Here is a 23,257-nt window from a genome sequence, read left to right on the forward strand (position 1 = left end):
CTATGTAATGGGATATAATAAGAAAAAAAATACATACTGCGACAAACGAAATATCTCGCAAATCTTATTTTTTCTTCTTCTTCTGACTTTTTAGGCACCAACTCATCCAGTTTACAACATCTGTCCGGAGAAGGTGGCTCAGGCCCTGCAGCACTTTCTCCGGATGCCCGTTCCCGAGGTCAGTAGGCAGCCGGGAGGCTCTGGTGAAGACAGACAGTCAGACGCTGCTGCTGCCTCCTCATCAGCTGACCTTCAGTCCTAGTTGGTCCTCAGCAGTAACGTCACTGTGCGTTTTTAAAAAACAAAACAAAATAACAAAAATCAGCCAGCTCTGGGGATCGCCCCTGAGCCGGGAAGCTGTTGTCAGGTTTTTTGTGGACAAGTGGGATAGTCGACCCTCGCTGCAGACCAGTGCTGAATTTTGCCCCAAATAAAGGTCAACGGTTTTGCAAGGGCAGCCTCACATTCAGTTGAATATGTTTTTTTTTTTCTTTCTTGTTTTTTTTTTTTTTTTGCTTGCATTGTCTGTTTTCATTCTCTGAAATAAAGGTGAAACTTTATAAGGTTTCAGTAGGTTAATAAAACTTGTTAGAGCTTTTCTCATGATGGTGTTAGGGTGCTGAGGGTCGATCAGGTGTTTTTTCTGGGTTTGTATGTTATACACATATTATATTCACTGGCCAGTTCATTAGGTACACCAGTTCCACTGCTTTTGTAAAGCAACTAACAATAGGGCAGCAACTTGGTGTATTCACACACACAGGCATGGTCAAAACAACCTCCTGAAATTCAAACTGTGCTTTTTTTTATGCCACATACTATTCTGTCTATCCCTTTGTGACCACACTTGTATGGTGTATCTACTGTGTCACACAGCCGAAATCATCCCGAACTGGTTTCGTGAATGTAACGAGTTCACTGTACTCAAATGGCGTCCGCAGATCTCAATCCAGCAGAGCACCTTTGGGATGTGTTTGAACAAGCAATTTGCATCGTAGATGTGCGGCCAACCAATGTGCAGCACCTGTTTGATGCTATCATGTCAACATGGGCAAGAGTCACATGTCAGATGTTTCCAGCAGCTTGTTAGAGGAGGATCTAACTTGGTACTAGTGTACTTAACAAAGTGGCCGGCGAGTGTATAATCACGTGGTGTAATTTCCCTTTAACTAGAAGCTCAGCAAAACAGGATGCAGTAGATTTTCACCAGGTGTTTGTGTTGCCAAATTAAAAGGTAGCAAACTGTGTCGAATCCATGATTACCTATGATTACAGGACAAATGGGGACAAAGTACTAAGACAGCTACTTAACTCTTTCCCCCATAAAGATCACATTTTATGACCTCCTTTGTACCCTTAATGATGACTTGACACCTCAGTGTTTAACAATAAAATGCGGTTTGATGACCATTAGGATATTTTCCAGGTTTTCAGATGACAGCTAGATGATGCAGACCCAGTCATTTTGTCCTATAAGCAGGCCTGAAGTATGAAAGACGCTCAGTTCAGGGAAGAGCATCAAGGGTTACTGCTAGTAGGCTTTCAAAAGGGTAAAGCGTTATTGTTTTTCTCATCTCAGTAGTTGCACCCTCCCATTTTAGAAACTGGAGCTTTTGGACATTTGCCAAATGATTTATTGCATCAGCTTTATAAAGGCAGCGTGTCTAGGCTCACTCCATGCAAACATGTTATTTACAGTAACTGGGGAATGGCAGTTACAGGTGGATACTGGGGAAGGGAGACTCGGCGCTTGAATAAGTCATCAAATTGGTACATGTGTGCTACTCAGGGCAAAGAACATGACATATTAAAGCAATTAAAATATTTCAGATGCTTGTAGACTTTTCTAAAATCCAGGGAGTGGTTAAACCAGAGAGCAGGAAATGCACAAAAGTATCCTCTAAATAAGAAGGGAATGACCGTGAACAGTCAGAGTAGGCTGGGGTTGGCCGCTGCTCAGCCACCTGGTTAAAAAACTACTCTCGTGTAAAAATGGGAAATTATAACACATCAGGTAGACAAACAAAACCAGTACACTACACCTGCACAATAAATCAGTTAAATTCAGTTTGAGTCTTTAATGTTCCCACGTACAGCTTCGTTAAGCCGCCGCCACACATTTTTTCGATCACGCCATGTGGCTGCATTGTTCAGTTCGATTGCACATTTTCAGACTTCTAGAAACTGTTAACGGTGAAATGCATGTGAAAATTTGAAAAACAAAACATGGAAACCATAAAGATGACGACACAGGTCATTAATGACCAAATAAGATTTCATCTATGATGGGTATTTCCATTCCCAGTTTGGTCTTAAATTTGATTTAGATGCAGAGCTTTGGACCAACAAGTGATTCCCAAAGAGCTGGAAATGTGCCATATATCAGTATGTGTGCAGTGAGTCCTTTAAAAAATTGAGGAAATTGAACAGGTGGAGGAGGAAAGAAGTTCCAAGGCTCTTTCTTTTCAGATGAAATTTCAAATATGTTTTTATTCTTATGGCACTGTCATGTTTAACTTAAAAAACAAAAACCTTCCAACACAACACACAAGCCTTCATCAGGGGAGTCAGTAGATCAATTCTGGGTCCCCGTGTATGAATTATCGTATATTTCTTTAACATTTTGTGCAAAGTTTTATGAAAAGAAAAGCCTTTGGTTTTTTGATGTTTAGTGCCTCAAATAGCAGCTAAACAGTTGAAATTTAGCATTTCAATTGATCAATCTACTGTTTGACAAGGTCTTGTCATAAATGGTCTCGTCATAAATGGTCTCATTGGAAAGGCAGCTGTCAAGAAGCCATTCTTAAATAAAAAAAAAAAAGGAAATTGAGTAGAGTCCAATATTTTAGCACTTTCACACGCCAAAGGAAATGCTGATCAGTGACCACAGACAGACAGCTAAAGGATAAAATAGTTTATTTTATAGTCTCATAGTAAAGGTAGGCCTCAACTTGCAAGACAATTGTTGGCAGTATGTACAACATACTTGTAATTTCCATGGAATGGAACTGGACAAAGACCTACCACACTAATAATATCCTTCTAAATAGAAATTAAATGGAAACAATATACATACACACACATTTCCTAGACACGAAAATGCTTCCTTTTTTTTTTTCCTTGGAGGGGGGGATTCAGCAACATTGATTTTTACTGTGTAAAGCACAACACACCGACATGGACTTCTTTTGCTTCCCTGTACTGCAGGAGACGGGGGCTACTTTTTCAGATTCAAAACCTAGTTCATAACCTTGAAGAAAACTACATGTGACAAAATCAGCATCATCTCATGACTCGTGTGATCACTAAAGAAATGCATAACATACTGTTTGAACTTGAAAACATCCAATTAATGCTTTTTTGAAATATATAAAATGAGATGCCTAATGTATTCAGCCACCTAAAGTCATCCACTACTTCAAGCTAAAGGACAAAATACGATATAAGTTCAGGAATATTCTCCTTCAAAACATCAATTTCAACAGAACAGGTTTCTCTCTCTCTTTTCTTTTTTTAATCATCTTGCGTTGACAAGCGTGTGCTGCAGGAAACGTCTGCAATCCAGTGGGGCTGAGGTGGGTTATCACTTTTAACATTTGCTCCGAGCATCTTCACATTCTTTACCGGAAAAAAAAAAAAAAAAAGAAAGCTACAAATGTTTTATTCATTTTTAAAAAGGTAAATCTTTCCAGAACATTTTTATCTAGGTGTGTGTGTAAATTCTAAACAACAAAAACAAAAAAATACATAACATAGCAGTGCTTGAAAGAGTACACCTGGCTCATCCTTCCTCCCAAAGGAAAAAAGATAACTTGGGGGAGGAGGAGGAGCTTTACTGAGGGTACACACACACAAAAGAGCATCAAGTCCTTACGTAGCCAAGCTGCCTCTTTTTAGGATTTGGATTGATGTTGCTAAAGAAGGGGAGGATACCAATGATGGAGAACAAAAATCAACAGAGAAAGAGGGGTGGAGGGGGAGGGGAACCTGAAGCTCTCTAGGTGGATTGAAGCAGTTGTCTTTCACCCTGCTTACAACCTCTCTCCCGTGGGTGGAGACTGGCTGGAGAGAGACGATTGTGGCGGCTGTTGTGAGGAGATTTGATGGCAACGAGTCTCCAGTGCGAGCCCACCCAGAGACGGAGGAGAGAGGATGACGAGGGAGGCCGAGGTGGTTGTTGGCATGAAGGTAGGAGAGGTTGGTGAGCCTCGAGAGCTTTGAAGGCCGTCTCCCCTCTCGCCCTCCGCTGTGCTCCGCTGCCTCGACCTATTCTTTTTCCTTTTTTTCTTTTTTCGTTCTCTCTAGCTGGCCTCCACGCGCACCTTCTTCCTGGTGGGTGGCTCTTCTGCCTCCGACTCCGAGCTGGAGTCGGAGCCGCCGTCGAAAGCCGACACGGCGCTGCCTTTGGGGTTGGTGTACAGGCTGCTGTCAGACGAGGAATAGTTGGCCTGGAGCTGAGCTGAGCCCTTCACTTTCTCCAGGGCGCGGACTGCGTGGACACAAAGGAACAGAGAACTCAAAATTACTGAAGAAACGATTGGTCTGAGGAAACACTGCTGATCATAATTCTCTGCTTTTATAAGCTGGACAGAAACCTGATTAGGATGCATTCAAAGCACTAACAGATTACTTTCAGCGCGAGATCTTGAAGTAATTAAACAGATTTCAAACAGTCAAACTTAAGAGCGGATCTGAAGCCTGGGGCCAGAATCGCCCCAGCAAAGATACCAATCTGGATGGCATTAGAAATTGTGAAGGAGGGCATTTACTTTGGACTTTTATCTGCAGTTTCATGAGTTTAACAACTTCTCTTATTGGCAAATAGCTCTACTGTGGCTATTCATACTACACCAAAGTAACAAAGTAGTAAATCAACTATTAGATGACAAAAAAGTTACAGCACAAAATTCTGTAGTTAAACCTCTTTAGAGTGACAGAAAGGGCAGCTTCTTTGAGCCGGCCCACTCAACATTAAATTGGGTTGTTTGTGGCCCACAATGTCACATGAGCTTAATCAAACTGCTTTAAAGCCTGAAACTGGACTGTTTATTGAGCCTTCTAACAAACAAACAAAAAAACCCTTAATTTTACATATATTATCTTATTTCTATCAGTTTTGCTACAGCTGGCATTTTTGTGCAATCTAATGCTTAAAAGGGGGGAAGGGAAAAAAATCAGAGTGATGACGCAGAGGTCTCACAAAATTTTATCCTCCTGAGACCTTGCATCCTTATGTGGGAACACTGCACTAAGGATTTTCTGTATCTTACACTTAACTCTGCTCAATGAAGCGTATTATACTTTGTTAAAAGATGGTGACTTATTGTATTATAGTGTAAAATTAAGCCAATGCAACCATTTTTGGCTCAGTTATCAGGAGGGTTTAAGACTTTAAGAAACAAACATGATCCATGTACATATGGACAACACCCTCATTTTGCACAAGAGTGTATTAATGCACCATGTCTAAGCTACACCTTTCATTGAGTTTTGGAGGATTTTAGGGACATCAGAGACCAGAACACGATGGTCCAAATTTGCTCAAGGTCTAAACAATGACAATATTTAGACCTTTGTCTCTCCAAAGTCTCTGAGAAAGCTCCCTGTGCTCAACAGTTAAAACCATTTTTGTCTCTTGGATTCTCCAGTAACGCTTGGTACAAAATGCACATTTGTAGGTCCTTTTGCTTTTTATGTCAAAAATCAATCTTGTTTCCATCATTCTGAGCTTTGCCAGGTTTGTCTAATCCTTCACTCTGGTTTTAGTAGCCACCATCTTCGTTTACATGACTGTTAAGAATGAGCTTACTGGAGAAAGCAGATTGTAACCTGGTTACTGAGGAGCGTGGAAATATTAGCCTTAGAGCAACCTCGGCCCTGGACGTAAAAATAGACAAGCACATCTCATACATAAACTTTAGAAACATGAGGGAGAGACGTTAGAGGGGCCATTCTCTTTTAGGTGATTACATGGAGGTACAAGGAGGCATGTTATTAAACGCTCAAACATAATCATAATGATAAAATGTTGTATTTCCCCCATGTAGTTGCAGATGATCCTATAGTAAATTTAGAACAGAAAAGGGGGCAGACTTGTTCGTTTCCTAAAAAAGAAAATCTGTTAATGCGTAAAGAGCAGTGTGTTCTAAAACTATACTACACACACACACACACACGCACGCACGCACGCACGCACGCGCACACACTCCTTTATCGCCAAAACATTCAAACAAACATTTATTGTTCGGTCGTCCACGCTTGCACATATCAGGTGGAAAACCTCACAGCCGACCGAAACTAGTATTAATCAGCCCGCCTCTCCCCGATAAGAAGTGTTACCTTGTTGCTCAAGCAGTGCGTTCTGCCTCTTCAGGTCGTCGATGTCCTGCTGGTGTGTGTGGTTTTTCCGCCTCATGTACTGAATGTACTCTGTGGCTTTGTCTAGGATTTGAGCTCGAGACGCCTGTTTGGTAGACTGCTGTTAGTGACACATGCAAAAATTGAAGCAATGACGCAAGTATACAGAGTCTTTATCACATTTCTAACACAGTAACTCTAACCCCTACCATAATGCTACGCAGACTGGTCCCAGAGAGCAGCACACTGCAGACTCAAATCACTGCAGGACACTACAGGGTATCTGAGACAGCAGTGCATTTCTCTACCTAGCTTGCCTTCTTTTAACCCCCTGAAATCTGCTAGCACTTCAGTCTGACATGCATAAGCTTTGTCATACCCCTGACAAGTTACGGTCAGAGGCCTCTCCTCGATTGCAGCAGACAACAAACACTGCAGCAGCAACCAGCTCAGATTACAGCTTTGCCATCATGCCTGCCTGGTGTCTGTCAGCTACTTGACCTGTACAAATTATGGCTGGGTATCACAGATTTAAAAAAATAAATAATTTAAAGGCTCCAAAACAAGTCTAATTTAAATTAAAGTGACTGTGACAGCGAGAGGTGTCCACCATAGAGAATGTGATACAATCCCCCGTTGCTAGGGAAAAGTGAAAAGTGCCAGATGTGTATGAGTGTCAAAGAAGGTGCTGAACCAAACCAAAGTTGCCTGCAGGTTTTTCTTGTGCAAACACTCGCTAACCAGTAGCTCAGGACAACTGGAGAAAGTGCAACACTCACTGGAAATGAGAACGCTTCCCTTAAAAGTAAAAGCTGTGGTGCAGAACTGAAGCAAACATGTTTTTCATTGAATGCCAATTATCTGTTTCCTGCTTGTGTCACAACAGCTCGGAGAGTAGCTGGACCATATTTGTAGACAACTCCATCACTTCCAACAACCGCAACAATATGCTAGCGATCAAAGCAATCACAAGGCCAAATGGTCAGGGAACAACCTAGCAACAGGTGAGTCACTGGCTGGTCTGTAGGCCTGCGTGTCTTTAGCAATTATTTTCCTAGCAACTGCAATCAAACCTCCGGCAACCAGTTGGGTAATATGTATCCTTCACAACAGGCAGTTACCAGATGGTCACTGACCACTCTAAGCCCAAGGCCTTATTCAGTTGATCTTTTATTGCCAGACATCCAAAACTGGCAATAAGTTAATTTCACGTGGCTAGCAATGGCACGTTTACAAAACTTCAATTAAGGTCATGTGTTACAAAGAACACGCCACTGGAAATAAATTTAAGTATATTTGGGATTTAAGCTTTATTTAACCGTCTATACTGAGGCCACTATGTAGTTTATTCAAGTTGACGTATCTGCACTGCAATTTTGCCACTCGAATAGCACTTGTGAGTGGAACTTCTCTCCTCAAGTTGAGCTGCTCTCTTCCCATCAGTTTGGCAGATAGAGGCACAAGAAGTGCTCGTCAGAAATGCACAGATGGAAACGGCACCAATCGCAGTCATTGCGCAATGCAATGAAATGCAGTTACCTTTGTAGGGCGATGCATGTCTGGTCATGAGGTTTCATAGGATTTTGCAGTTACAACGTACCGACAGCATAAATTTAATGCAAACATTTAAACTCTACATTACTCTAATTGATAAAGGTAAGCCAAGTAGTATGGATAAATATATGTGGACATTTTCCTCTGCCTCAGAAGGTTAACACTGCTAACTGGACCATCACCCCATCCACAGATGTGTTGCTGTCAGCGGAGGCAAAAAATGTCCATCAGATATATCCTACAGATGATACGGATGTCCCCAACTACTAATTTCATAACCGCTTTAATGCCTTTGCAGGTGAAACACTGAGTTAAAGGGGATACGAGTTGATTTCAGCTCCTTACCCTGCAACAAAACACATTTGGGCAGACACACAACCCAAATATCTCCAAGTCTGATGGCAGTAAAGCTGCTCTTGGTTAGCGCTTCAGCAGCTCTACTGCTGAATTACAGCTCATCCCAAGAAACTCAGAAGCACAGGCTTTAAACCTTACTTCAACTCAAAGGCAGAAGCGGACTGACATTTAAGGAACAGGCGTGTTTCTTCTTTCCCAAAAAGCAGTTAATCAATGGAAAATTAGAATTTAGACTGAGGATCAAGTCTAACAGTCAGGAAACAATAAGAGTGTGGCACCACCAGCCTTCCTTCCTTCTAGATTATAGGCTCAACATGCTTGCACTGACTGCACTTTCTAACGCTCAACTATTTAACACGTCCACATATTCTAAAGCAGCCAACATACTAGTGTTCATTATCTTGATCAAAACACTGCTTGAAAGAATTTTCCATGATGCAATCTATCACATTTTTTTACTCTGCTTGTTTACGACACATTACGGCCATTAGTGCAGGGGAGGGGGAGCTGTTGGGTAAGAAAAAAAAAAACAAACACTACTCAAGCCAAAATACCAACAAAAAACAGAAAAAAGATCAGAATTACAGTCAAAACACTGCAATCTTCTGTTTAACACTAGAAGGCCAGAACCACTAGGAAGGTGAAAACGATGCTTAATCATTAAAAGGGTTTGTTTATTTTATAATTCGTTGCATATTTAAAGAGTTAAGCCTTCTGGTTAATCTGCCTGTTTATGATCAGCACATTGGTGCAAGTGATATGCCATAAACAGGCTCATAACCATTTATGCTAGTGATCGAGCCACACTGATCTCAAAGAAGGTTCACAACTCCCAATCCGTAACTGAACAGGGGAAGTCCATATTCCTATTTTTTTTTTTTTACGTTAATGGAAGTTTTAGGTCTAAAAATGGGCAAAATGTTTATTATTGGGAACTGTGACCAAAGACTGTGAACCTGCCTAAACCACAACAGACTGTCACTTGGTAATCTTTGAAACACAGACTCAGAACCACAAAAGTACACTGATTTGATACCCAGCCATAACTTGTTTTGTTGTTTTAATCGATAGCTAAACAGCCATGTGGTGATTCGGACTGAGATAAATATAGCCGAGCATCTTATCAGGCCATTTTGCACCGTGTGTTTCCTGAACTGAAATAAAACCCTTGTGCAGCCAGTTGCTGAACCCACTCTAAAAATTCTCAACGTCAATGATGTCAAAACAGGAAGAGAGCAACAAAATGTCCTCATAATAACTTCCCAATGCTGCTCCAAGTACTTAGACTGCATCACTGCCTTCCTGTTGCCAGTCTGCACCCTTCTACCATTTACCCTCCACTAATCAGCTGCCCAATCAATGCCCTCCACATGAAGCAACAAAACATCTACATCTCTGAACATCTACATGCTGTTTTCTAAACATCATAAACAGTAAAATTCACATTTTAGCATAGACATGACAGAATAACAATTCATTCAAATTCAAATATTTTTTATACATGAGTGTGTAGTTGGCATTTGTGTGGTAGGCAGACTTACAGGCTGAGTGTTACCAACCTTTTCTCCCTGCAGGGAGGGTACCGAGTCCCGGAGGCTGTGAAAGCTGTCTTTGATGTGGTCCCTACGCTTGCGCTCCAGCGCATTGTGGTGTGCCCGTTTGTCTGCCTGCAATGACAAGAGTCACAGGGCCTTGAGCCAGGCAGCAGAGCAGCGTGGGTAGAGGGACAGCGGGTGTCCAGCCGTCCGAGTCAAACGTTCACAAGCCGCTCTGCTGCCAAGTCGCACTCTGCAGTAAAACACTGCTTTGTGCTTTTAATTCAGTGCAGCCATCATTATTATTAACCAACCATTACAGAGGAGGAGGACTCGTTTAAGATGTAGTTAATATCCCCAGTAAGGCATCAAAATTCGTTTGTCTTCAATCTATAATAAAAAAAACTGAGAATGCTAGTCACACATTTTTAAGGCCATCTTCAAACTGCTCAACAGCCTCAACCTGTAAAAATGCATTTTACTATTAAAGATGTAAATCTTCTCCTTTTCACTAACTTCAAAATTTGTGAAACATAACCCTCATTTCTTCTTTTTTAATATCAACACACTTATCTTGTCATTTTAAAGAAATTCATATTAAAACAGGGACTGCAGTTCACTGAAACTCATGCAAATATTATCGCTCTGTAATCCACAAGATAAAGGTTTTAACCTCACAGTCCTCAACGGATTTCAATGTCAGCAGCCGATATGACAGATTCTACATAGAAGGCCAGATCTTAGTGTAGACCGTCATTACTCTGATCTTTTACCCAAATTTAAATATGACCAAAGGTGAGAAAACTTTACTTTTTAACTAAACACAAGGAAAATATAACATATTTAAAACACAAAATGCTTAAATTTATTAGACCAATAGTCATAAAAACAATCAAGCTAATATTTTAGAAATAATCCAAAACTTGTTTAAATCTAAAAAATTATATTGGTATTTATTACACAAACTGCATTTGTGTTTTTTAATACCTGCATTTATGCCGGCACACTGTACTCATCTGAGAAGTCCGAAATTAAGAACATCAGTCAACCACAGAAATCTAAATAAATAATTTTAAATTGTGCATATTGGTGGATTAACAATCACAGAAACGTGAAAAATTATTTTGGTAATCACCAATAGTGTTAATCTAGTGTGGCATAAACCTTACATTGGATAGTGGTCTAATAAATTTGCCAAGCACTGTAGATGCATTATTACAGCTTAACATGCTAACAATGAAATGCTACTTCCAGCTCCCTCTTCATCTGCTGCGAAACTCTATTGTCTAAAATAGACCAAAATACAGAGAAATCTCTTAATTTGAACATTAAAACTAGTCACTGCAAACATGATGACAAATAATAGTGTCGGCTAACTCCCTGATGAGAAAGTAAACAGTTCAGCCGTCATGAACAGAAGTTGTTTTGCTCTCCAGCCGTTGGCTTGCTAAACCCTTTATGGGGTTTGGCTTTTCACCGTAAATTTGAGGTTAATTTTAGGCTGCTGTATGAACTAAAATACAACATTTTTCATGTCTTTTGTCAAATCAAATAACTAGCTTAACTATAACAACCCAACACTATTAACAAACACCAACTAAAAACAGGCACATAACTAGCTGTTAATTCAAAACCACACATCTGAACTCCAATTAAACTCGAGGCATAAGACAGCTGCCATTAGCACATGACCAGAGGACTAATCAGCATGTAGTTCGGCCTGTTTTTAGGCCAAACAATTACAGCCTCCAATCAAATCTGACTCCTGACTAATCCATGCTGTCACCAGGCTGAGCCCAACACCCAATAAGAGCCTCCAAAATCATCTGTTCATCCACCATCAGACAGCTTCAGCAAAGCACGAGATGTGACTAAAATATTAGCAATGAAAACAGAACAATATTTGTGGTCACGCCACAGTTTCAGGCAAAGAGAAGAGGAGACAGAAGTCAGGTGACCTTGTGTCATCCGACTCATTTTGTCCATGGATTACAACAAAAGCCAAAGTGGCCACGAGTGAGACGAAGAGCAGGTTAAGACAAGCCTTTCGCTGTGATCTCGGTGGGTGTAAAGCGTGACTCAAGTAATACTTTAAGCAAGTAAACATCCTGCTGAAGGTCTTAGCAAGAAGATAAATGCTGCAGAGCATGAACACATCCTAGACACCCTGAGTGTCACTGAAACTGAAACTTTAATTTAAAAAACCCCAAACAAAAGCCCACATATATACCCTTAAAGCTACCCACAATGCATATCATGTGACTCAGTGGCAGCTGCTCCTACAGTGTGTTGCATAAAACAGAGACCAACCAGAAAGGAGAAAAAAACCACCAGGACCATGTGCCTCATTGTGCCAAGCACTCCCTCCATTAATCCTTCCATGAACAAACACATGACTGCTATTGATGGCATGTGTAATTACCAGTCTGGTGGCTGTATCTATTGATGCTTCAGCGACGAGACAATAGATACAGAAAGTGCACGTGGTTGACTTTCTCGTTCAACGGCAATGAGGGGAAGACTATTATGTTCAGCATATTAACAGGAGTAAAGCCCAGAGTATGTTAGCATTCATTTCTTATAGAATTCCTGCTTGTTAAAAGCAAGCGGTGACTTACAGACAAGCTATTTAAAACACTGGAACTGCTTTAAATACAGTTACCAATCAATGTTGGCCATTAGGTTTACTTTCCCTTTTGTAAATGTACAGTTTATTTGGCTAAACTCAGAGCTGGACGATAAAAACGACAAAAGAAATGCCCATGAATAAAGTTTTGCTCAATATAAATACAAGATATGGTCAACATAAAACTGACAAACCTTATTCCAGCATGTTTTGACAGATAAGACAAAAGACCAATGATAATGAGAACACAGAGCCACGTCAGCATAGGCTGACATAGAAGGTGTAGCCAGTAGCACCACATATTCTAGTGTTTGGGCTACAGCAGTACACGTGAGTGTGACTGAGATAAAACAAAATAAAAAGTTTAACGAAGACTCGCGGCACAAGACTTAAGCTACGAGGACTTTGCTGAATGGAAGCGTCCGATAACAAGACACGATGCCAGTAAGCACAGTTGATAATGTTGAATTAAAGGAACTGACCATTAACATTTCTCGTACTTTCAAAGCTGTAAATGGACTGTAGAGCGACGGCTGGACAGCTGTGTCATTCTTCGCCACCACACTGGCTTTGTGGTCAAGTTGCACATCTGATTCATATGAGCGTCACTGCCCACTTTGTTGAGATGGGACTTTGCTTCTTATTCGAAAAAGAAAGTGTACTTTATTGATCCCTGTGGGGAAATTCCTCTCTGCATTTAACCCATTCACTCAGTGAAGCAGTGGGCAGCCATTGGGCGCCCGGGGAGCAGTGTGTAGGGACGGTACCTTGCTCAGGGGTACCTCAGGGTAGCTGTTCAGGGGAATACAACCCGTTCCTCTGCTTCAGGGAACAGACGTTATAGACATAACTGTTCACTTGTGCCTTGGAGCACAAGTGGCCCTAAACTATCTGAATGTTCTCCTTTGCCTGCATTTGAAAGGTTCTTGAATTTGTACAGACAGTCTGAATCTATACAAAAAAAATACACTTAGTTTTTTTAATATCGGATTAATATCTAGGTTATATTTATTTGGAACGGACCAAAGATTTCACTTTTCCATTTGTGTTTGTGTTCTTGGTTGTATATCTTGGTATGAAAAAGAACCTCTAAGCTTGACTGAAATTGTGAGTCCATTTATAGCACGATTTATATTTCAGACTGATAAGAAAGAAATTATTGTTTTATGACTTTCTTTCCCCATATCACCCAGCCCTAGTTAAACCTCACAATAAACTCCAATCCAATAATTCCATAAAGCTGCTTTTGTTTCCTCATTTCTTTCCATTCGTTTAAAATGAGCAAAAATAAGCTTCACAGGCGGATTTTGACAGGCCTGTCATGCTTCTTCAAAGTCTTTGTTCACTGTTTAGTGCTGATTTGAACAAAGTTCCACCACAGATATATATTTTGGTGCCTTTAAGTTACTCTTTGGCAATGTAAGTCGCACTCTCAGGAGGATGTTGAATATTTACAAAAACCATCAGAATTTGAATTTATAATAAATGTTTTAAAAACATATAAATGTTAAATGTTCATGAAAAGTTTCATTGCACCAGTTAAAGAGGAGACAGGGTACAAAGACATTTAAAACCACTGTAGTTTAAAACAGTTTCAAGGTCTGCAGTTGTGACTTATAATAAGTATAAAATGTAAGTACTTTTTTTAAGGGAAAAGTGGTTCTGTTTTAGACAGTAAATATCACATTAGTAAGGATAAGGTTAGTCATTTCATGAAAAATTTGTTCATTGATTTATTAATACCACCCACCTCATGACCTCAGAGGTAAATGATTTTTAGTGGTACACCAACTTCAGTCTGTTTAACTGAGGCAAGATTTTACCTTCAGCCTATGAATATTTTATATAATTTAATATTTTTACAAGCCCCAAAGCAAAAAACACAAAACAACCGTATCTGAGAAGGTCTAGAGGAAACGCAATTATTTAGATTTATATGAAATGACCCAGCTGTCTGCACTATACATGCTCTAACCTACATAATTATAATTTATATTGAACACTAATCTAATGACAATTAGCGGTTAATATGAAACTGCTCTTTTACATTACAAAATTTTATTAATCTGAGTACCAGTGAGGGTACTTTTTACTACTGTTAAATGTGTCTTTGGGAAAAGAAAAGAAAAAAACCATCTCAAATTCTGTTTGTTCTTGTTGTTTCTTCTGAAGGCAAAAAAAGAGTGAAAATAAGCTGACAGAAATGCTTGTTTTGGGAAAATTAAACAATATAATTGCCCCCAAATATCAAGATGTGACCCCACAGTACCGACAGAAAAATAAGGAATCATGCCTCTTTCTGGGAGCAGAATAAAGGACAGACACCACACCCTTTACATAAAATATCCACAAGATCTCCACGTATGTACTGTCACGTAACCTGACATACCTTTCAACAAGTCTGTTCCTTCAGAGAGCCAGGACTGCAGCAATGTTTCCTTCATTTCTGACTTGTGTAGGAAATTTTAATTCCAAGTGAATCTACTTTAAAGGTTACATCATGCACATAATTACATTAAACTAGGTCACCAACACTAAACAGCTGCTATAAACACAGCAGTATCTGCATGGTCAAGCTACCTTGTTGAGCACATCAGGCTCCACAAAAAGCAGGTGTCCTATTACCTGCTTGCAACCATTATCACTTCACTGTAAAGCTGATACGTTCTGCTGGTGGCCTACGCCAGCTGAGCTTCTCCTCCGTTCTATTCATACCTGATCATGAGACATTACATAACACCACCAGGTGCCTAGCTGCTGCTTCCTGGCCATTCCTTGACCAACTCACCTTCCCCGCACGAAAGCCTACGCTGCTGTCAAAACTTTTTGCACTAGTAACCATGGAAACGGCACTAAAACAGATTCGCCAGCAAGTGAAGCAAAGTTGATGATTTTAAAAAAATGTCCTCATTAGGACATATTTAAGATGTTACAATGACAGGTTTCACTGTTCATTAGTTTATACATTTCTGTTCTTGGAGCTACAAAACAAATCACATTTTGCCCCTCGTACATTTTCTAACTATTACACACTGCATACCATACATACATTAAGTGCTTAGCAGCCCCTTTGCTCCATGACTAGACAGCGTTCAGTCTCTTATCTCACCTTCCAAGACATATCTACAGACAACAGGCCCACTTTCCACATCACTATTCACGTTTTGAGAGCTATTCAACGTCTGCCACACCGAAACCATCATTACATTTTATTCCTATCTCTGTTTGCACAGCTAAAGAGGTGAATTTAGCTTTTTGGAAACAGAAATTGCAATCTGGGAAGTGCAATCCTGAGAAAATACGAGCCACAATCTAATTAAAAAATAGATAGATAAATAAATAAATAAATAACTGAGAGCATCTGAACAAGTATTCTTGGTGGTAAATTTACTTGCCTGTAGATAATTAAACCACGAAGAGAGACACCATTCTGTTCTATTACTGCTGTTTGGCAAAACAAGAAGAGGGAAACTTCTCTTTATCCTTCATAAAATAATGATATTTTTCCACACATCTGTGAGCACATCTGCCAATGTTGCAACATTTTTTATACACTTGAGACCACTTTTTTAAGCCATCTGACAAACATCCAAAATTATGACTAAGGTAACACTTCAATAATTGTGCAAAGCACTGGTGATTTTTTTCTAAAAGCAACTTGCCAGGTTTTGCTCTAAAGCTAGCTTTTCTCGAACTGTCTGAAGCAGTAAGTCGGGGTTTTCCTGCAAATAAAATTGACTGTGTTAAATATATTTACTCTTTTTTAAAAAAAAATCTAGTTTAAATTCAACCCCCAGAAACAGAAAAATGCATAAACTTCTTGTAAGCAAGGCAACCATAAGGAGACCAATGGGACTTGCTTGCATAATCAACCCCGAAAGGCCCATTTCAAGCAAGAAGAAAAATACTCCTACTGTTCAGCAGAAAACGAAATATTTTCGGTATGCATGTATAAACTAGACAACACAAGCAGAACATTAAAGAACATTGATCAAAAAATAAAGAGAGAACTGCCTCAGGTCTGTTGGGGGGAACCAGCAAAAAGGCTATTTTCTAATCTTTATATCACTTCATGTTAACATGTTAACACTAATATTTCCTAAACAGCTCTTCCGCATTTTAATTCTAGTTATTTGACAGGCGGGGAAACATGGTGTTTTCGTGTGCACCAACCAAATCGTGCAGGGTGTTTTTTTCCCCCTAGCTTGTATGCATGCAGCTATACGTCATTCATTTAGGCTGCCAGCCTTTTCGTTGCCTGTAGAGAGAAGATGGATCTAATCACCGTCTGCAATACAGGAAAACATCCCGCTGCACCCTTTCCTGACACCGAGCCCTGTCCGAGGAGATGCAGCAGCCTCTCTACCCGTTACGCCCCCCCCCCCTCTGCATCTGCATCATGGACGCAGAACAAAATGTAAACGCGCTCTCTTTACTAAGATGACCTACATGTGTGATATGCAAACCTGATTGTGAGCGGAATCCCCGCGGAGGGGAGCAAAAAAGCCTGGGGTGGAAGAGGGGGGGGAGACGACTCAGGCCACTAACCTGCTGCTACGAAGCACAGAAGGCTTTGTGTTAACCGGAAAACAACAACAAACACGCGCGCACACAAAAAAAAAAGCCTCTGTAGGGATAAAGCTTTGGTCTAAATATAGATTTCGTGTTACAGTCTCCCTATGGTCGGGTATACACAGGATGGGGGATACCCTGCAATACACTGAAGCCGAGGATTATCGCTTCACTTGCAGAGATGCATGAACAACTACACGCAAAGCAAAAAATACCGTCCACACACACATATATAAATAAATTTAAAACATACATGTGTTATCGTTGAGATAACCGCACTATCACATTCTCTTTTATGACTAGCCCCCACCACCCAAATAGTGCAATCTGACTAATACACCATAATAAATAAATAAATAAAAATCAAATAAGCAAAGTGGTGATGAATAAGTTAACTTAGCAATAATCAGAGACACATTTTTTGTGTCGACAGTGGACAAATCCAGCATTACGCACCACAGAGTGATATCTCGGTGATTCTTCCTGCAAAGAAACAGAACAAAAAGTACAATTGTAGCCACAATTCTTCGTAAAGCTCCACAATCTCACTGTTTTCGCTGAAGAAAAGTAAGATAATTAATCAGATCAACAATGAGCTGATGCAAGAAAGCCTACTGTTTCTTATCATTTAGCTGGAATCCCGATAAAATTACTCAGAAGATCAGAGCTAGCCAGCTTACTGCCAGCTAGCGCTTAGCCGACGAGCTAGTTGAGCTAAAAAAAAAAATTCCAGCTGGCGGAATAACATCCTTAAAAAGCAAAAGGCAGCCATACTCACGTCACTATCGACTTCGATGTCATCGTTATCACTCATTCTTCGATTAAATAGGCTAGTTTAAACGGACGGGTGGCTAAAAAAACAACATGAATCAGCTTAGCACCGAGCGGCGCTCCTATACACGGACAGCTAACAGCTCACGTTCTGTTTGGACGGAGCCGAGGTGGACTCTACGGGCTCCACGTGACTGCACTCCACACACGCAGCTGCCACACCGCTGTACACATGCGCAGAAGCAAGAGGGCTTTTGGGAAGTGTAGTCGATAGGATTGTTTTTCTTAATTTCTCAGATGCAAATTAATATTTGTGGAGCATTTTACTACAGGTAGTATTTATAAAAAAATTTAATTTCCCCTAGATGAGTCAAGAAAGCATTATACAGAAAGTCTGAATACCGTTGTAAATGTAAGCAGTTATTATTTCTAAACTACAATATCCAGGAGGGATTTCGCTTGTATACTACGTCACAGCGTCTTTATTTTTCTGATTTGCATTCTGGGAATTGTGGTTGGAGTCGTATTTGTATGTCAGAAGAGCTAAACGGGCCATGGTTGAGACACGTGGATTTCAAGAACATACTGAAGAAACATAAACTCTCACATGCTCAGGCCCAGCTACAGCAGCCTACAAATATACACCAATCAGGCGATTCGTTCCTAGTATGCCTCTCCTTCATTTCTGTTTTTCTTTTTATTTCTTTTCATCTTGTTTGTGTTTTATGTGATTCGTTTTCTTTTTAGGGATCATGAGTCTGAAATAAAGATTGACTGAGTCCAGTCCAAAAACTATAACTTGTGTTGTTTTCTTAGTATTTTTAAAAGGATAAAAACAATAAAATATCATTGGGTTATTACTTGGGATACACAAAATAATGTTAATGATTCAATTGATAAACTAAAATTTAAGAAAAAACAAACAAACAGACCTTTCTGTAATGCTAGTGGAATAAATGCAAATAGGAGCTGGTCTCTGCACAAATAATAGCAAGAGTAAGAGCAATAATCTGCTCTAGTGCTTCCTTTTTTCACTAAATTGTGCTGTAGATAAGAGGCTTACAGTGTGGATTATTCTGCATTGCAACAGTGAATCAGTAATTTTTTATTTATTTTTTATGGCTGGGAGAAGCCTCCTCCGTTCCCCCACCAGCAGGTCAAGAGACCACATCAGCTGCAGGCAACATCCTGTTTGCTTTCCCTGCTGCTTTACACCTGCACTGACCTTCATCCTTCTGTCAAGCCAGTCTGGATCATCTGCCTCTTCTATTTCTTGTATACTCCGCCTGTTTTGGGCCCCATCTACAATTTTCTTGAATTTTATTGTATGTCCTGCACCAGGATGGCCCAACAGGGTCACCTAGAAATATGGTCAGTAACAGCATACCCGTTTTTAATAGAAGACAACACAATAAGGCCAGGCTTTAATAATGCATCTGCTGCAGTTAAGCCTCTCCGTCTTCATGCATGACAGCAAGAAGCCATCAAGCTGTGTATGTGCACCAAAATTGAATTTAAATTACCTCGAGGGATGGGTTATGTTATAGAATAATAAGATGATGAAGTAGATATAGCAAAAGTCAAAATTTTCTGCTGTCTTGCCACACCCTTAATACTGTTTCTCACAGGCCTGAGCTGAGTTATGAAGTGTGGAGCACCATTACAGTTCACAGTGTTCAGGCTGCAGGAAGGTAGAGACACTAATTAACTATAGAAGAAGCAAAAACTAGTAAAATCCAGGTATAAGGAAGACTTGGCTGTAATTACAGCTAGAAAGGCTGATCTGTCCAGACTGAGCCACCGTCCCCTCCCCCCGTGTCCTTACAAGATTGGCCTGCTAAACCTTTAAAATGCCCTCCTTTTGTCCCCTTGCAGCGTACTGGCATACTGGAAGAGCCCCAGTATGCAGACACCATTAGAGATTTTTTTGTCCTTCTTGCCATTGTTGTTGGTGCATCACTTATGAAAAGGAGGAATGGGGGAGCACTGCAGTGCCAGATAAATGCTAGAAAAGTTTCACTACATCCTTAAACTGTCTTAGATGATATTATTGTAGATTATTCTTATAAATTTTAATCAATAAATCAGTTAACTATACATTATCAGTGTTAATCTAAATGGAGCAAATGAAATACAGTATACTAATGTAATATGAAATGTGACTGTAAATAATCCAAACTCATTTCCTGAAACCCCCCCCCCCCCCCCGCCCCACCCCCAAAAAACATAAAAGTAAATAAATAAGAGTAAGTAATGTCATCCACAGAGAGATAAGCATGTTTATCTCAACTGCGCAGCAGGGTTATCAATTTTTATGATAAATACAAACTGGAAGAGAGTGCTGTCAATTGCAATGGCCAGCACTGTTGGATGAGCACATGGGAGGAACATTGTAATTAAATCATCAACAGCTGCAGCAATAAAGTGTGATACACATCAGTGAAATGATAATTATGATCCAATGATTCAGTTACGAGCCCCTCAGTACTTCTATGATCTGCTGCACCCATATACACAGTCTCACATGCTATGGTCCTCAGCTATGGGGCTGCTTTCTGTCCCTCCAACCTTATTTTATTTATGTATTTTTGTTTATTTGAACTATTTTTCAATAGATATACAAATATAAGTTATTATTACAATAATATGATGTTAAGATTAAATATATTGTGGGCTATTGAAATACTTGAGATACTCAGGACTGCACAAGAGCATTAATCTCATGTTCAATGTTTTCTCCATGTTTTCTACCTAAATGTTATTTATGATTGCATATTCTGATTTTCTGTTTCCAATTCCAATTTCATAGGCATTAATGTACCCCCATACCATCAGAGATACGGGCTCTTGAACTGAGCACTGATAACAAATTAGACAGTCTTTCTTCTCTTTAGTTGAAAGGACATGGTGTCCACATTTTTTTATGTGGAAAACATTTTTGCATCATATTCACATATTCATAGCCGTTAGTCTTGTTCTTTTTTGGGTAAACATTGGCAATGTTGTTTTTGGATTCTTGTAGTCCTGCCTCCCTCATGTCATCTCGTCAACAGTCCATCATAATGTTCAGTCCTTTGCTAGATTCTGTTTGCCTTGCTGGTTGGACCTACTGTATGCTAACACTCTGGCGTTTTCTTTACCTCTGGGCTTTGCACATTGTTTTCAGTCTGTATTTGAGTCCTCACTCATAACCTCGTGACATTGGGTTTTGTACTTAATACACACAGAGATTCCTCTGGAGTGTGAACATTGTGTTTGCCATTTCGAAAAAGGACAGTTATTTCACATTATCACAGTTTCCCTCATTATGTAGAAAGCCTTTGATCAATAATTAGCCCTGTAATTATTTATAAGAATTAGATGTTTTTGCGGTCCTCATTATTGGATAACAAGATTCTTTGGAAATGTGGCAAATTATTAAAATTACATGATATTAAAAAAAGTTTGTACCATGTTAGGCTCTAGTGCCACAATTTATTATATATTTTTATTTGGCTGGATGTCGACATACTTTTCAAATATTCTAATTACAATTAAATTTAATGCTGTGCATCATGTTATAGTAGCGAGATAGGACTTGTGTGCTGCAAAAAACAGAATAAAGATGATTATTCTGTTTTTTGCGGCAGTAACCAAAACAGAGGCCATTTCTTCAGTGATACTAATTAGCATTTTTATCTTTCAAGCAGGTGCGTTATGACTCACTGTGCCCATCTCACAACAGAATGCAGTCTGTGCTGTATGTCAGCTGTACATCCCTTCAAGTGATTTACAGTAAACGGTGTTGACTTTTTTGGAAATGCCAATCACTGCTCTTTCTGCGTCATACTGGGACATCTTGCCAGTTTGCTTCAATGGAGTATTACTGTTTTCCAGACTTTCTTTTTTATTCCTTCTCCAGTACCTTGGATTACTGTGGCTAAAGAAGCACCTTTATCTACAGTATCTCACAGGGTCCACGTGTTTTACTTAAACATCGTTATATATATGAAATTTGTTCTATATACATATTTGAAAAATTTAATTAGTGTCTTGACTCAGATTGAATGTATCTCTCTTCTATCTACATTTTAAAATGCTTTTGTTATGATTTTTCTGTTTTCTTCACAAGCAACTGGTCCTGCAGGGTTAAGGGAAGGACATGATTCTCACAGCGTAAAACCTGACACAACTGACACAATAGGCCTGTAGCGTTTGGCCTGTTGATCTGTTGTAGTTGTTGCTGTTTAGCAGTTATTTTGATAATAAATGCAAATGCCATCCACCCATTCTCTTCCGCTTATCCGGTTCAAGGTCATGGGGAGTTGGAGTCTATTCTAGCTTCCATAAAGCAGGAGGCCGGATACACCCGAATGTAACCCGCTAGACACAGGGCTAATGCTATATAAAAATACACTAAATGAACTAAATAAGCTAAATGTTAATGTATTATACCAAAATCTCAGCCCACACCACTTTATAAGCTACCTTTGTGTTTATGTGTGTATCTTCTTCTTTTCAAATAAATAGAGCTACTCCACATGCTTCTCACAAGTCCATCGGCAACAGTGGAAACTCATCTTTATCTCGACTATAACCGAAAAACATCTTAAAGCATAAAGCAGGACGTGCTGTTGTCATTTCAGAGCTACTTCCATCATTTTTGGCATGGAATTATGAGCTCTTGAAAGCCAGAGAGGAACCTGGCATCAGTATTCAGGTAACAATCTGTCAGCTGTACATAGCTTGTGATCATGTGTGGAGTTTTTACCTGGCAGATGCTAATCTGCTGGCAAGCCAGCAGGCACAAAGATATCATTGCAAGTATTTTTAGCAATAAAGCAAGCCTGCAGACTCCTAATGACTGAATCATCTGTTTGCATTTTTAATGTTCTACTTTTGATAAATTCTGACATTTTAAGCATTAAAAGCCCATTTCGGCTGCATCATTCCTCATCTAAAAGCAGAGCCTCACAGAGACCTCTTCTTTCTGTATGTTTGTTCAGCCACTCGTCATCTGTTGAGGAGATTTGTTTTTAAATATGCAACCCCCTGGATATGTTAAGATGTCGTTTCTCTGATTACAGCATTGTGTTCAGACAAAGGGCTGCAAATGACTCATTGTGGTCCATAACCAACGGGGCAAACACAAAACATCTTTGGGAATCTTCCTCAGGGATTTCCACAATGTCAACTCTTTCACAGATGTTCATCTTCAAAGACACAAAGCCTCTTGCTTTAAAGGGCTAAGCCAGCAAGGACACGCAAAAAGAAAACAAAGACACTTTTTGACTTCATGAAGTTAGAGGAAGTTATTAGTTACCAGTTCATTCAGATTTATTTTTTCTTTTTTACATTTTCATTGCAGAAGCTCCTGGATGAGCTTCACCTCTTGAGGTGCTGAAGTCAGTTGTGCACTAGATGGCACCTCTGGACAACCAGACGCCTCCAAAGCTCAGTCTGCTTAGCCAGCAATAAGTCTGACTTGTTCCCGGTGGGTGTTGGA

The 23,257-nt window shown here is 39.8% G+C and overlaps 2 protein-coding genes across 8 annotated transcripts in view; one reads left to right on the top strand and one right to left on the bottom strand.

The window, feature by feature from the left end:
* fntb (farnesyltransferase, CAAX box, subunit beta) overlaps window positions 1–3,677 on the top strand; it is a 25,443-nt gene extending 21,766 nt beyond the window's left edge. The window contains exon 12 of the mRNA XM_085132881.1: window positions 95–3,677. Coding sequence (XP_084989007.1) covers window positions 95–262 — 168 coding nt within the window. The 3' untranslated portion in view covers window positions 263–3,677. The remainder of the gene's footprint in view (window positions 1–94) is intronic.
* max (myc associated factor X) lies at window positions 2,900–17,971 on the bottom strand. 7 transcript variants are annotated; one of them, XM_085132884.1, is made up of 5 exons: window positions 17,780–17,971; window positions 17,458–17,484; window positions 9,810–9,935; window positions 6,340–6,463; window positions 2,900–4,489 (listed from the first exon to the last, which is right to left on the bottom strand). In XM_085132884.1, the coding sequence occupies exons 1-5, from the start codon at window positions 17,813–17,815 to the stop codon at window positions 4,302–4,304; spliced, it is 501 nt and encodes a 166-aa protein (XP_084989010.1). In that variant the 5' UTR covers window positions 17,816–17,971; the 3' UTR covers window positions 2,900–4,301. The 7 variants fall into 7 exon arrangements, with proteins under 7 accessions (XP_084989010.1, XP_084989009.1, XP_084989013.1 ...); XM_085132883.1 differs by having other exon boundaries at window positions 6,340–6,478; window positions 17,780–17,970; XM_085132887.1 differs by having other exon boundaries at window positions 9,828–9,935; window positions 17,780–17,969.
* Between the last annotated feature and the right edge of the window lie 5,286 nt (window positions 17,972–23,257).

The sequence above is a fragment of the Neolamprologus multifasciatus genome, chromosome 15 (assembly GCF_963576455.1).
Source record: "Neolamprologus multifasciatus chromosome 15, fNeoMul1.2, whole genome shotgun sequence".
Classification (NCBI taxonomy): domain Eukaryota; kingdom Metazoa; phylum Chordata; class Actinopteri; order Cichliformes; family Cichlidae; genus Neolamprologus; species Neolamprologus multifasciatus.